Raw genomic sequence first — 14,050 nt, 5'->3', positions numbered from 1 at the left:
GCCGTATAAACAGGAGAAAGGGACGAATTTCCTGTAAAGAATTCTAAGTAATATATGTAGCTACTCTGCCCCTCCAGGAGCTGGAGCTTAATTTCCCCCCTTAAGTGTGGGCTTCATGACTCACTTCCAGAGAAGAGAGTGGAGAAACCTAGCAGACACCACCTAAACCACTGAAGGACCACCCCCAGTACGACATACTGCCATCACGTACCCCGCAAAGGTCCACTGAGAAGGGCACATACCCACCGTGGTGTTCTTCCTGGTAAAGTAGAACCTCAATCTAATCACGAGAAAACATCAGAAAAACCTACACTGAAGGACGCCCTACAAAATAACTGACTAGTTCTCTCCAAAAGTATCAAGGTCATGAAAGACTCAGCAACTGTCACAGACTGGAGAAAACTCAGGAGACACTGATGACTACATGTCATGTGGTCTCCTGGACTGGACCCTAGAATAGAAAAAGGATAATAGCAGAAAAACTGTTGAAAACCACATGAAGTCTACAGTTTAGTCAACAGTACTGTACCAAAGTTAATTTCTTAGCTTTGACGAATGTACCATGTATGTAAGGTGTTACCATTAAGAGAAGCTTGGTCATGGGTATTTAGAAGATTTCTGGACAATCTTCACAACTTTTCTGTAAATTTAAAAGTATTCCAATATAAAAAGATTATATTTATTTTATATAATATTTATGTATCTTTAATATAGTTTATATTTTCATATATATATATGAAAAACATAGCACTGAAACTATGGCTGTTCTTAGTTTTAAAACGGACTTACAGAAGATTGTACACATTTTCATAGTAAGCTGATCAACACCACAGTTTATTTGTAAACATGTTATATGTGTCAATAATCAAATTGACAACACTTGTATACACTTCATTGTATAATATTAACATCATACCAGAAAACAATTCACTGTACTTGGTTACAGTTTTGGTACTTTAAAATCTTTAAATACAAACTGTATTTGAAACACTGAACATAAAACAAAAAGACATGAGTGGCACAGAAAATCATAAACATCAAGAAATAGAAACCAACATTCACCCTCAAAAGAAATGCAAAATCATCTGATCACATATTTTAAAAAAAGAAAGAATGAAGGAAGTCAAATGACCACATTTTTTTAAAACTGCCATAAAGGAGCATTTCTTTAGACCCACTTGAGAGGTGAAATCGTAGCACACTAACTTCCCTGTCCTTTCTGATATTTGTTCTTCTTTCTCTGGTTTCCAAAGAATGTGTGCCACGGTTTAAGCTACACAAGGGGGGAGATGGGGGGCCGGGAGAAGGGGCACAAAGTCAAATGAAATCATTTTAAACATTTGCAAAAACAAACTGGATACAAATTATTTAACAAATCTTCTTTGGCAAATAACAAAGTTTATATTTTTAATTTACCTTTTCATTGAACTGGATCAACACTTTTAAGATTTAAGAGATGCATTTTACAGGAGTTGCTGTATGAATGAAATAAAGACAAATTCACAAAGCCAAGCATCAACAGAGCAGCATTTCACACTCTGCTAACAGCTCTCAAACGCAGACTCTCCCTCCTTATGCAGATGAGAGGGCTTCAGCTGGAAACCAGGCAAAAACCAGAGTTGACCACATTTTTTAATGCTTTCTCTAAAATTCATGATCGTATTAGGCTCTATTTTTTTCCTCCATTATCTCTCAAAGGAGATACAGCAGCAAATCACTCTCATATTTTAAGCTTTAAATTCACCAACAACTGGGTTCACTGCCAACAGCTACACTCATTCTTTATTAGTGTACATGTCATTCCATTAGACTTTAGATTGTTAGTACATGAATAAATAACTACAGCTAATCTGAACAAAGCAAATGAAAACGAGATTAAAGGGCCCTGATCAAACGACGCACTTTACAACTTTCAGCTGAAAAACCATAAAAGTCACATACATACTTAACAGCACTAGGAATGTACAATACCAATTACTGGAAAAATAAGTGAGTGATTCACAGTCATAAGAAATTATTTTAATATTAGTATGCATTTTTCCTTTTACAGACATTTATAGCATATACTTGGTTTCTACCTCATAGAAGACAGAGTAGAAAACTAAACGTTGCTGCGTTTACCCGGAATGCAGCACTGTCTGTGCCACAGGTAGCCTGGTCCAAAACAGTTGATTCTATGGACAGGTCGTGGCGTTGAATGCATGGTTACTTACGTTAACAGCTTTAGGAGAGGCATACATTTCCAGAACATATTAAATACACAAATATCTGTTCCAGAAACAACAAAAAACTATCAGCCAAAGTGTCTAGGATAACATTCCCAGATTCTCTAATGCTTTAAGTGTTTTAGATACATGTTGCTTGACCAGTTAGTTTGGTTACAGTTTTAAACTAGCAAACAATCATTACGGAGGAGCTAAACTAAACTATAACACTGCACAAACTTCCTAAGGAAGGTAACTTGAAAAATTGAGTGATTCCAATTATTCTAATTAACATTTGAGACAGTAAAAGAACCAAAGAGCCAAGAAACACTTAGAAATTATGCAATTTTTCTTTATCATGTTCCTCCAAAACTATGCAGATAAATTTAAGATCCAGATTCTTAAGAACGTATCTTCAAAGGAGGCTTATCGCTAGAGTGTTCTGATCAGAAGACATAGCCTTAGTGCTTCTAACATGTACTTTTAGCCTAAATCAGAATCCTGGGTTTGAAAACATCAAATTCAATGTCATAACAATTCACTGGTACAGCAACCAAACAAAAATAAACCAGGGTGAAAACGTGCAGCAGCCACAGCTACGAGAGTGGGAAAAAAAAAATTCCATTTTTCCATAAAGACTCTATGAAAAATATAAAGCCCAAAGGAAATGACAACAGAAGTCCACACAGAAACATCATTTAAAAATAGAATGTTTTCCAAAGCTTTTTGTGAGATGTCAATGAATCGTTAAGACCTTATAAATCAAGGTTAAGTTATACATGACTCTGCTGATTTATATACCTTCAACATTGTCTAGCTGATATACATAATTTACAGACATCCACAGGTATTCTTAATGCCCCATCATATCATCTCTCAATACTGTATGTTTATGGTTTTACAGTTTTGCTACTTTAAGTATCAAGAAGCCTTTTTCAGGGGAAGAGTTCCATCTCTTCCCATGATCCCCTAGAGCATAGGTAACAAAATATAAAATTAAACAAGATTTATGTCTGATAATCTAACATATAAAATCACCATTGCAATATTATTCATAGTGACTGCTTATAAACGTAACAGTCATCATAAAGTATATCTTCAGTTTTATAAAAGAAATGCAGATTGTCTCAAGGTAAAAAATACAGCGCTGCCTGCTAAGAAGCTCGTTGTTGCCTTGGGATGTGCAATAACGAACAAACTTCAGAAAACACGACCATGTTCCCCAAGCTCTGAACACCATTTAAGCATGAACTGCACAGCAGCAGCAGGAAGCTCTTCAGTGGCTGGCCCTACAGAGCTAAAGCTAAGAAAGAAAAAGGCAGGGCGGGCGAGCAACAAATGCTGGAACCCAATTATTGCGAATGGAGGTTAGCAATACGAAGTGAGGAAGGTGACCGTCCACTCCATTCTGACAGGATTCCATCTTTAAATACTAAGTTCTTTGCAGGAAGTGGAACTCCCGTATCGGCATATGACGACTGTGGAAACAAACTTGGAAAACTGACCTCTGTGTGAATATCCAGCATTGAAGCACCTTCCTAAAAGATCAAGAGACGCGAGAAAATTCTATAGTCAACACTTGAGTAAAACTATTTAATATAACTAATGAGAAAAGTGGAGTCTGATGACCTGAGAAATGACACTTCCCTATATGACCCACTTAGGTTCCGGGGGATCATTTAGATGGCAATGAAAAAAGTATCAGGTTTTTTTTTTTCCTTTATTGCATTCTTATAAAATTTCTATTTTTGTTAATTTTTCAAATATACATAATTTACTGGTACAACAGTGTAGAAGTAATAAATACACTTTCATTAGGGATACACAATTTTTTAATAGAAAAGAGTGTTCTGCTACCAACATCTCTCACTCGACTATTAGAAGAGCCTCCTAACTGATCTTGCTTCCACTCTTGCCCCTTTCTAATCTATTCCCCAAACAGTAACTACAGTCATGTTTTCAGATAGTCAGAAGTCATGTGACTCTCCTGCTTAAAAGCCTTTAATAGCTTCTCTCTGCACTCAGCATAAAACATACTCTTTAATACACTCCACAAGGCCCTGCCCTCCTCTTCAACCCCACTCTCGCCACCACCCCTCTTTCACGAGGTTTCCGCCACGCTGGCATTCTCTTGCTTCCTCATATACGGAATGCTTCCTGACACAGGACCTACCCAGCCTGGCCTGGAACACTTTTTTCTACCCTTTAGGTTTTGGCTTATATATCATCTCCACTTTCACACCTATTTAAATTAGGTCTGCCTTTGGATTTGCCATCACAGTTTGGCTCCTTCAGTGCACTTATGGAAATCTGCTATCATTTCCATATTTGAATTGTGACTTGATTATTGTCTCTCTCAGACAACACTATCAGCTCCATCAGTGTCTTACACACCACTGTTTCCCTAGCACCCGGCACAGGGCCTGGCACAGAGTAGCGACTCACATATTTAATGAATGGTCAATGAAACAAAACTCCAGAATACAGATTTCCTAGTGTTGGATCGGAGATTCTGAACAGAATGTTCCATTTGAATAGCCTATCTATATATCAAGTCTAGAGCATCCTTTCTTTCCTCCGGGGGGCGGGGGGAACAAAAGTACTGAGCACTGGCCTTCACTGCAGTAGCGAACAACTCCCAGTGGAGATTGACTATAGTTTTATAAATGGAAGTGTGCCATACCTGAGAACCAACGCCCAGTATGGTGTGGCCACTGTAGATGCCTAACACATTTCTGTTGAATAAAGCACTGGCAGAGAACAAAGAGCCCAAACTTTAGACTCAGAAGAGCTGGCCAGTGACATCATGTGCAAGTCAATCAACTTGTTTGAATCCCAGAAACTTCATTTATAAAATGAAGAAAATGTTTCTTTCATGTCTTGCTGTTGTGGAGTCTCAAAAGCAAACATGGAAATGTCTTACATACTATAAAGTCTTATAAAACACCAATTTGTTTTTTTGTTACCTGGAATGAGTGAACAAAGTTAAGGACTTGTAGAGAGAGTTTTCTACTGGAATGTAAGAGGTTCTGAAGGCTGAAAAAAAGGGGAGAAGGAGGTAGAAATAAATATGACAAGAACTGATATCTCCCAACAGTTTAATTTTAGCAATTTAAATTCATTTATATACGTATACATATCCTACTAAATCCCAATTTTCTGAAAAACAATTCCAATGCTTCTGGATCAATGAAATTTCTGCATGGTTTAATAATAATATAACGCATCAATGAAATGAAACATCATGTATAGCCAAAGTAGAAAAGACATTGTTTAAGAAAAGTTTAAATTATTAGTAGATAGAAATGTTAAATGAAAGAAAACTTTTAAAATGAAGACTCAGGCACTTTGAGGAACCGCAGCCACCATACAAACCTCAAATACCCAAATCAATTTAAAAATACAACCTGACAAAATTTCACATACATCTTCTCACCTAAATTAAGTCTTTTAATTTGAAAATATGTAAGTTGTTAATGATTATAATGGTGAGCTTTAAAACTCTGTAGCACTTCCACTTTTCTAAAAGTGTCCCCGTATGTTATTTTTCAGCGGATAGGTATTAAAATTATTTGTCAATTGAGGACTTTATTTTCTAGTATAAGCCACCTAAATCGTCCCTCCACACCATTCCAATGACAATCAGATTCAATGCTATTCTTTTCTGCTACCCCAAATAGTCTCAGAACCTTTACAACATTGCCTCTTAGCAGCCACTCCCAACGGATCAGAATTGGCACATGAGATAAAACCTACATGTCACCTCTGATAATACATGCTTGTTTTTGAAAATGAGGAAAGTAAAGAAAATTTGGAAAGTCAACCCTAACTCAACCACAAGAGACAATCACTAATAACTTAAGCACATGCGGCTAGCAGCCTCCTGAACAACCGCCTCCTTTGCCATGAGACCAGAAGAGCTAGCTAGCACTTGGTTACCATCACTGAACGTTTCAATCAGATTCTACAGGAGAATCCTGATCAAGAGAAGGAAAATGCAGAACAGAATTTCAAATTCTCATTGGCTCCAGAATTCCTGGAGACGTGATGGTTGGCTGAACCCCTGAAACTATTGCCCTGAGATAATCTGTAAACCTTGAAACAAAAATATCCCTTGAAGTGTTCTTAAAACCAAACAGTTTATCGGAACTAATACAGATTGTCTGCCTTGAGCATTATGCTCTTCTAAGAGCTCGCTATATGGGATCTAAAGGACCATAGCAACTTGAAAGATTAGGTAGGAACCTGAGGGGGCAGTGAAGCTACATTAATGGGGAACAGCTCAGAAAAGGAGGGCGAGAATGGTTACACAACTAAAAGAATGTAATCAATTGTCCCTGAACTGTACATGTGGAAACTGCTGAATTGGTGTATGTTTTGCTGTGTGTATTCTAAACAACAAAATTAAAAAAATTAAAAAAAGGAGAGAGAAAAATACACAAGAGAAATTTTCTATACACAGTTATACATTTAAAAAACTAGGATCATATTCCCCATAAGCACGCCTATTTCATCTCACCCTCACCGAAACTGGGTAACTAAGTAAATATACCATTAATTATGATCATCTAAAACACGTGCCCAAAATGTTTCTGTGTGCCTAATTTCTGATCTACTAAAGGTCAAATCCTTTAAACTAGCAATTTTTATTCAATCAACAAATACATACAGGGAATTGCTCTGTTCCTGTGTGGAATAAAAGCAAGCAGGGAAAGTAATTAGTGAGTTTACAAAACTAGTGGATGAAAAGATGACAATGAACATAAACGCTCACCTCTCTTGTCTGCAAAGGCCATGTGTAGCAATCTTCCTACAAACTTTCCGATTTAACTCAGAACTGAACAGAGGAATTCCAAAGCACAATTCAAGAGGAACCCAATCTGCTTCTGTTGTGGCAACTACAAAAGGACAGATACATCAGCTCCTTATTTTAACCACACATACATATTACGTGACCGACCGGGTTTCTTAACCTGAGGTCCATAGATTCCTCCTGACCAAGTGATAACCATCAATGGGTTTGCCAGGGGATGGGGCCTTGGAGGCCACTAAATCTCTGAAACATGATGTTTTTTGAGCATGTACATGTTTCTGGGGAGAAGGTACATTGCTTTCAACAGATGTTGAAAGTGGTGTTTTGCCCAGAAAGGATATTGCAAGACATCTACAGGATGAGAGAATGGACTAAAATATTTAACACAGGAATAATACAACTTAAGTCATTACTTTCAGGTAGTATTTTTATAATACTTTTCTGAATATATAAAACATTTCTAAGAAAATACCTATTAAAAGGTCCACTATGGATACTAAAGACAAATGACATCCAAATTACTTAACTGAAAAGTTAAAATTCAGAAATCAGTTTCATAAAAGTACGAGCCATTTTTAAAGCCTTACCAGAGCTTTGTTTTGTTGCTGAATCCACAGTCACTTCCTCAATGACCATTTCAAATGACTCTGTGCTCCCATTTACATCTGAGCCAGAAGCCAAATCAGGTTCTCCTTATAATTCAAAGGACACATACAACATCAGGATTCTAGTAATCAGCATAAATTGCCAATAAATCAGTCCTAAGCCTAACATAATGAGGGTTTCAGGCAATAGCAATGACAACGGAAAAAAATAGTCTGGCCTAAAGGTGTGGTTCTTGACTGGAGCAATTTTGTTCCCCATGGGACAGGTGGCAACATCTGGAGACACGTTTGGTCATCATGACTCAGGGAATGGAATGCTACTGGTATCTGCTGTTGTCGTTAAGTACTGTTGAGTCGATTTCGACTCATAGAGATCCTGTAGGACAGAGGAGAACTGCCCCATAGGGTTTCCAAGGAGCAGCTAGGGGATTCAAACTGCCGACCTTTTGGTTAGCAGCCGAGCTCTTAACCACTGCACCACTAGGGCTCCAGGAATACTGAATATTCTACAATGCATGGGACATCCTCCCATAACAAAGAATCATCCCGCTCAAAACGTCAACAGTGCCAAGACTAAGAAACCCTGGCCTAAAGCAACCAAGATTGAAAAGGCAGAACACAAGCTTAAACTTTTGCTTAGATCATTACTAAAGCCTCTTAGCTGACCTCCCAGTTTCTGTTCAAACTGCTTCTATGTCTCCTCCACACTATCATCCCCATGGAAATCCACACAGTCAGATTAAGATTATGTTAAACCCAAAACCACTTATTTCCGTTCAAAGAACCCAGCTATTACTAACCTCTCTCATCAGAAGCATCACTGAGTTTTCTGTTTGCAAGCTGACTAGAAGCATTGAGCATGGTGACATATCCACAGAAATGCTGCAAGTCCACCCTGCTCCTCAGTATTTGCAACGCTTTATGAACACCCATGTTGACACGAGTAAACTCTAACAAAGAGTTGACACCACATTGTAAGTGAGGAGTCTTATAATGGAACACCAAAAAAAAAAAAAAACTTAAATACGCTTTTCTTCTATTAAATAATTCTTAGGACTACTTTTATACTTATTTATACTTTTATCTAACAAGATCCATTTCAGTGAATACCTGTGAGTGCAGAAGGATGTGGTGTACATACAACACAATCAGTCTTCAGGAGGCATTTGTTGTCATCAGATCAAATTACTGGCTTTTATGTAAACAAACAGGGCCAGTCAGAGGTAATTCTCCTGGCTTCTCTGTATGTTTCTAGCCTGCCTCAAATACCTACTTGGAGAGCTTCTATATTTTTTTAATTTCAGAAAAGTAAAATTATTCTTACTGAAACTAAAGCTAATAATATACTTGCAACCATATCTCTAATTAAGTAGATATTAGCTCAAGTTCTTATAAATGTGTGAAGTTATACAGATGTCCTACATCTATATATGAAGATACCTCTTTTTTGTAATATCTAGTCTCTCTCTTTTTTTTTTTAATCTCCCAAGGTAAGGAATCCATTAATCAGTTCTTGAGGTTTTATAAATTTTAAGATCCTGTCGCCACTATCTATATTTTCAGGTAGATAATGATTTTTTTCTGTAAAATTTATAAAGTATTATAGGAATAAATGGTAAGGTTTTGTTTCAGAAAAACACTTATTTCTGAATAGGGGCTACTCTTTGGAAGAGAAAACTCTCTGTTCATATTTATTCATAACAAGCAGAAGAAAGAATCTTAAATACAAACATAAGGCTTTTGCAGCCTTGTGCAAATGAAATTTATAAAATTTTTCTTCCTTTCTCTACTTTGGGGCAGGGGACAGTGATGGCTAATATTTGGGAAAAACAGTAAGTTCTTTTATGAATTAACATATGTTAAATTACTTGAACCATTTGCTGCTCTCTAAAATCCATGAGACCAGAAAATTAGGTTACAGTACGGCTGTTTTCACGGAGCAACAGAAGTGCTATTAAATACACATAAGTTTGAATCAGATAGTATTTTTCTTCCAAAAACAATTTCTTGATATTCAACCGTGAAAAGTTCTCTTTTATATTAGTAAAAGGAAAATGAGTTTGCTTTTACAGACATTCTATCTTTCATCAAAGGTAGGTTAGCTCACATCCACTTCTAAAAAGAGAAAATATTAAACAGGGCTCCCTGCCCCACCTTGATTCTAGCTAATTTAATCATAACTCAAAATCCTGTATCCACTCAAATTCTAACAGCAAAAGAAAAATTTAACAGCAAAAATAAATGCTGAAATAGGAAATACATGTAAGTGCTCTGTAAATGGCAAGGTAATATAGAAATATTCACTAGCACCCAGTTTTGAATTAAAAAAAAAAAAACTTGACTAAAAAATTAAAATATGAAACCATTAAGATTCTAGCAGCAGTCTACATGCATATATTGTTCACATATGCAGGCTGATTAACCTGTAGAATGACGAGGCAAACTTTGCTTTGGATACTTTAAAAAGTCATCTCACCCCCCAACCCCCAAAAAACAGTATATATTGGCAGGAAAAAAATTAACTTTCTAGGCATAAAATTTTGCCTATGACTTGTCTTTTCTCCAACTCCCATACAAACAACGGAAAGTAAAAGGGTAAACATACAGAAAATCTAGTCTTCCATCTAGGCAGATGTCCACTTAGTCGCCTCATCTCTAAGACAGACAGACTAGTATTCTTCCAAAGATCCTAGCTACGTCTTGTCATTCTCTCCGTTTTTGCGTGAAAAAGCACATGACAGAAAACTACCTTTTACCAGTATGCTTTAATAGCAGATTTTAAGGAGTCACTTCCTGCTCTGTTTTCCACCAAATTGTTGCCATGATTAATGATAAAAAAAAAAAAAAGTCCCAATGAATACAATTCAAAAGTAAGGTACCTCCTTGTAGTTCTGTTTCATCAAACGGAAACGGTATATGGATAGTTTCTCCTATTCCATGCAAGCCATGCCCCTAGACATAAAGAAACAAAAGTTGAAAGGTATTAAGAAAAACCTGCATTTCCAATAACTGATATTCAAAAAATGAGAAGGACTGCATAATTCATACTCCATCAAAATGCTTTCAACAAATTTCTACTTTTCCACAGCAAGCAAAGACATCTATATGTATATTAACCTGTAGGACAGTGTTTCTCAGTGAGCCAAGCACTAAGGAAAAAGAAGGAGGTGATTTGCCAGGGAAATCACTTGGCCACGTGAAGGCTGGGTGATGTCCCTGTGCACCTGCACAAGGGTCAGCTATGGTTCTAAGAGAAAAGTGGTGGAAGAATCCCATAGTCACACAGCATGCCATGGACTAAGAATGCAAAACTCAAAAACCTGCACTGAAATGAAACGTATACCGAGTTATTTGCTGGACCGTTATAATAACAAACAACAAGATGCTCATCAATAGTAGACTGGCTAAATAAATTATGGTACATAATTTGTTAATGCAGCTGCGAAAACATTCACAGGATTTCTTAAATCCATCTTTTTGATTCTTCTTACCACTTCCCTAATCTGGGATGTCCCCACATCTCTCATCTGAACTTATCTCTTATCTGAATCTTAATCGCCCTCTTGCCTCAGGCATCTACCTGCTCTCCCACCCATTCTCAACACAGTGCCCAAACTGATGTTCCTAAAACACAACTGACACGTTAATACTCTGCTTGGCACCCTCTCATGGTTGCCATCTCCTGTATGTTAAAGACTGAGCCCCTAAAACTTCCATGAAATGTTCACAACGGGCAGTTCTAGAGGAGCAGAAAATAGATTAGTGACTGTTTAGAGCTACGGGGAGAGGAGAGTAAGAGAGTAATAGCTAAAGGGTTTCTTCTTAAGGTTATGAAAATGTTCATAGTATCTGTGAATACACTAAAAACCACTGACTCTGTACACATTAAAGGAGTGAATTACATGGTATGTGAATTATATCTCAATAAAACATTTTTTTGTTTAATCATCACAGAGCTAGCAAAAGGCGAGGCTGGAATTCAAACCTGGTTCTAACTTCACGCTCCATGCTGTTTCTACCACCCTTCACTACTGCTAGAAAAAGGGCCAGAAGTAAAACCCAGATCTCTGATTCCTTACGTTTCAGCTTTATAAATTTCAAATTACTAGACAAATTGTACTCTAAAAAATAAAATCCAGTTTATTAAAATAAGGTAACAGTACCTGAATTAAAACTGCAGAATGTGTTAAAGCATCATTCAACATTGTGAGCACGTTAGAAGTAGGAACTACCCCGGGATCATGACCCCAAGATGTTATTAGTAATCGATCATAACCCTATGGGGAAGAAAGAAATCAGACATAAACGGCATTCGGAAATAAGAAATCAATTAAGAAAATAATCTGTAATACTGTTCACCAATTTCTACCCTCCTCAAAAAGAAAGAAAAAAAAAACCTGACCCATCATACCTGGAATATATCTGGCAGTTTTCGAAGTCTTGTACCTTTGGACAGTAAGAGAGATGGTGGTCCTTGCCCAGTGATATGGTAAATGTACAGTTTAAACCAGACAGAACTGACTTCTGGGATAGCTGGTCCAATATGCTACAATTAGAAAACAGGTAAGATAAAGTAGTAATACTTATCTAAAGTAGTCAAATTTCACAAGTTACCAGGCACAGTCTTACGTAACCAGTTAATGCCTTGTGCCAATGGTAACTTCTATGATCCTTATGAAAATAAATTTTAAATGCTCTAAATAGTTACCATTTTATACTGAAATTAAGAAAGCATGTCTTATCACTGCTCTCAGGAGCACAGACTGCGGAGCAGGTGGCCTAGGTTTGAATCCTGACCCCACTACCTCAGCCATATCACCTTAAGAAGGTAACTTAATCTCTCTGTGCCTCATTTTGCTCAGCTGTAAAATGGCTATAAAATGTCTACCGAGTAAGGGCACTGCAAGGTTGTTCAGAAAGGCCTAAAATCGTAGTTGGCATATAAGCTCTGTACTACCATTGGTTATTACTATGATTAATGACATACAATTTTTCATAAAAGGGACCACCTATCAATCCAACCATTGTTCTTACCATTCATTTAAACAATGGATTCCCTCTATGCCTACAGGTTGTATCAAAGAAAAGAAGGAAGGTGGGGAAGAAAGGGTGGGGACAAAAAATCATTTAAAAAAAAGGTTGGTAAGTGTAAATCTACAAACACTCTTGTTGAATACCGAGGACAAAACGAGAGTGGAGAGAGGCTGCTCGCTGAGGCAGCTAGTTCAGCACAGACAGCAAGGTGAGCCACCATTGCAGTGGTCTCTTCCTTTCTCTGCACTATCAAACCCTGCACATGTCTAGGAAAGCAGGCGGCATGGAGCACTGAAGAACAGCAACGTTGCCCTCACTCGCTCTGAAAACAATATAGGCTTCAACTTTCTTGCTAAGTATACACACTTAATGCAACTAAATTAGTTTTAAATGCAACTAATTTCTTTTTGGGAACTCTGGTCGTGTAGTGGTTAAGTGTTGCAGCTGCTAACCAAAAGGTTGGCAGTTCAAATCCACCAGGTGCTCCGTGGAATATGGGGCAGTTCTACTCTGTGCTATAGAGTCGCTATGAGTCGGAATTGACTTGACGGCAATGGATTTTTTGGGGGAGTCGGAATCGACTTGACAGCAATGGGTTTTTCGGAGGGTTTAATTTATTTTTAAAAAGTAGAAGATGAGAAGCAATTTTTACATATAAATTCTATAGGTGGATAACTAGAGTTCTAGCTTTAAAGCACAGTATTTTCTTTTCAGCTTATTTAGCATCAAATAGCATTTCTAAAACAATTTTCCGAATAAAATTTACCTCATCCCTTAACACAATCTAGGCTTCCTTCTTAGAGCATCCAAGAATATTCCCCTTAAAATATTGCATCTATGGATAAAATTGTAATCTGATGTGTCACAAGTCACTAGATGATACATAAATAAAATATGCCAATTATAATCCCAGAAATTGAACATAATCTCATCTTAAAACAGCGTACAATACAAAATTGTTCTCTGAGTCGGTAATTTTAGAATCTGGTATCCACAAATTGACAATTAATGAAACAGGACTGTGAAACCACTTTTCCCAGTCACCATGGGAGAAAATGACATTAAGGCAGTACTGATCTGCCACGTGGGTCTTCACCTGAGGGGTGCAGCTGCTAATGGGCCGGATTTCATTGGTGAGTGGAGCCATGGAAACAAGCAGAGTGTAATTTTTGTTCAGAACTCGGCTGCAAGTCGCAGGGTCCAAACCAAGAAGGCTTTCACAGCGTAAGAGATCCAGAGGAAGACCTGAATTATTAACAAGCATACACACAGACTGAAAGACTGATAATGTGAAACAAAAATGTCTAAATCAAAATGCTGGTAACTGCTTCGAGATTTTAAATTCTTTTAAAAGTTAGTCTATTAAGAAGTGCCAAATTTCCTAAGAAGATCAC

General features: G+C 37.2%; 1 protein-coding gene across 2 annotated transcripts in view; it reads right to left on the bottom strand.

Annotated features, from left to right (window-relative positions):
- Window positions 1-804: 804 nt before the first annotated feature.
- The window catches only part of FAM91A1 (family with sequence similarity 91 member A1), a 41,582-nt gene continuing 28,336 nt past the window's right edge, over window positions 805-14,050 (bottom strand). The window contains exons 16-24 of one of the 2 annotated variants that reach the window (XM_064268053.1): window positions 13,753-13,901; window positions 12,034-12,168; window positions 11,786-11,899; window positions 10,502-10,574; window positions 8,423-8,572; window positions 7,605-7,709; window positions 6,979-7,102; window positions 5,171-5,240; window positions 805-3,742 (exon numbers count right to left, since the gene is read on the bottom strand). In XM_064268053.1, coding sequence (XP_064124123.1) covers window positions 3,557-3,742; window positions 5,171-5,240; window positions 6,979-7,102; window positions 7,605-7,709; window positions 8,423-8,572; window positions 10,502-10,574; window positions 11,786-11,899; window positions 12,034-12,168; window positions 13,753-13,901 — 1,106 coding nt within the window. In that variant the 3' untranslated portion in view covers window positions 805-3,556. The remainder of the gene's footprint in view (window positions 3,743-5,170; window positions 5,241-6,978; window positions 7,103-7,604; window positions 7,710-8,422; window positions 8,573-10,501; window positions 10,575-11,785; window positions 11,900-12,033; window positions 12,169-13,752; window positions 13,902-14,050) is intronic. The other variant, XM_023545974.2, reaches the window with a different exon arrangement.

This window comes from Loxodonta africana, chromosome 14, assembly GCF_030014295.1.
Source record: "Loxodonta africana isolate mLoxAfr1 chromosome 14, mLoxAfr1.hap2, whole genome shotgun sequence".
NCBI classification, from domain to species: Eukaryota; Metazoa; Chordata; class Mammalia; order Proboscidea; family Elephantidae; genus Loxodonta; species Loxodonta africana.
The sequence above is the reverse complement of the archived record's forward strand: the minus strand, read 5'-3'. Positions and strand labels throughout refer to the sequence as shown.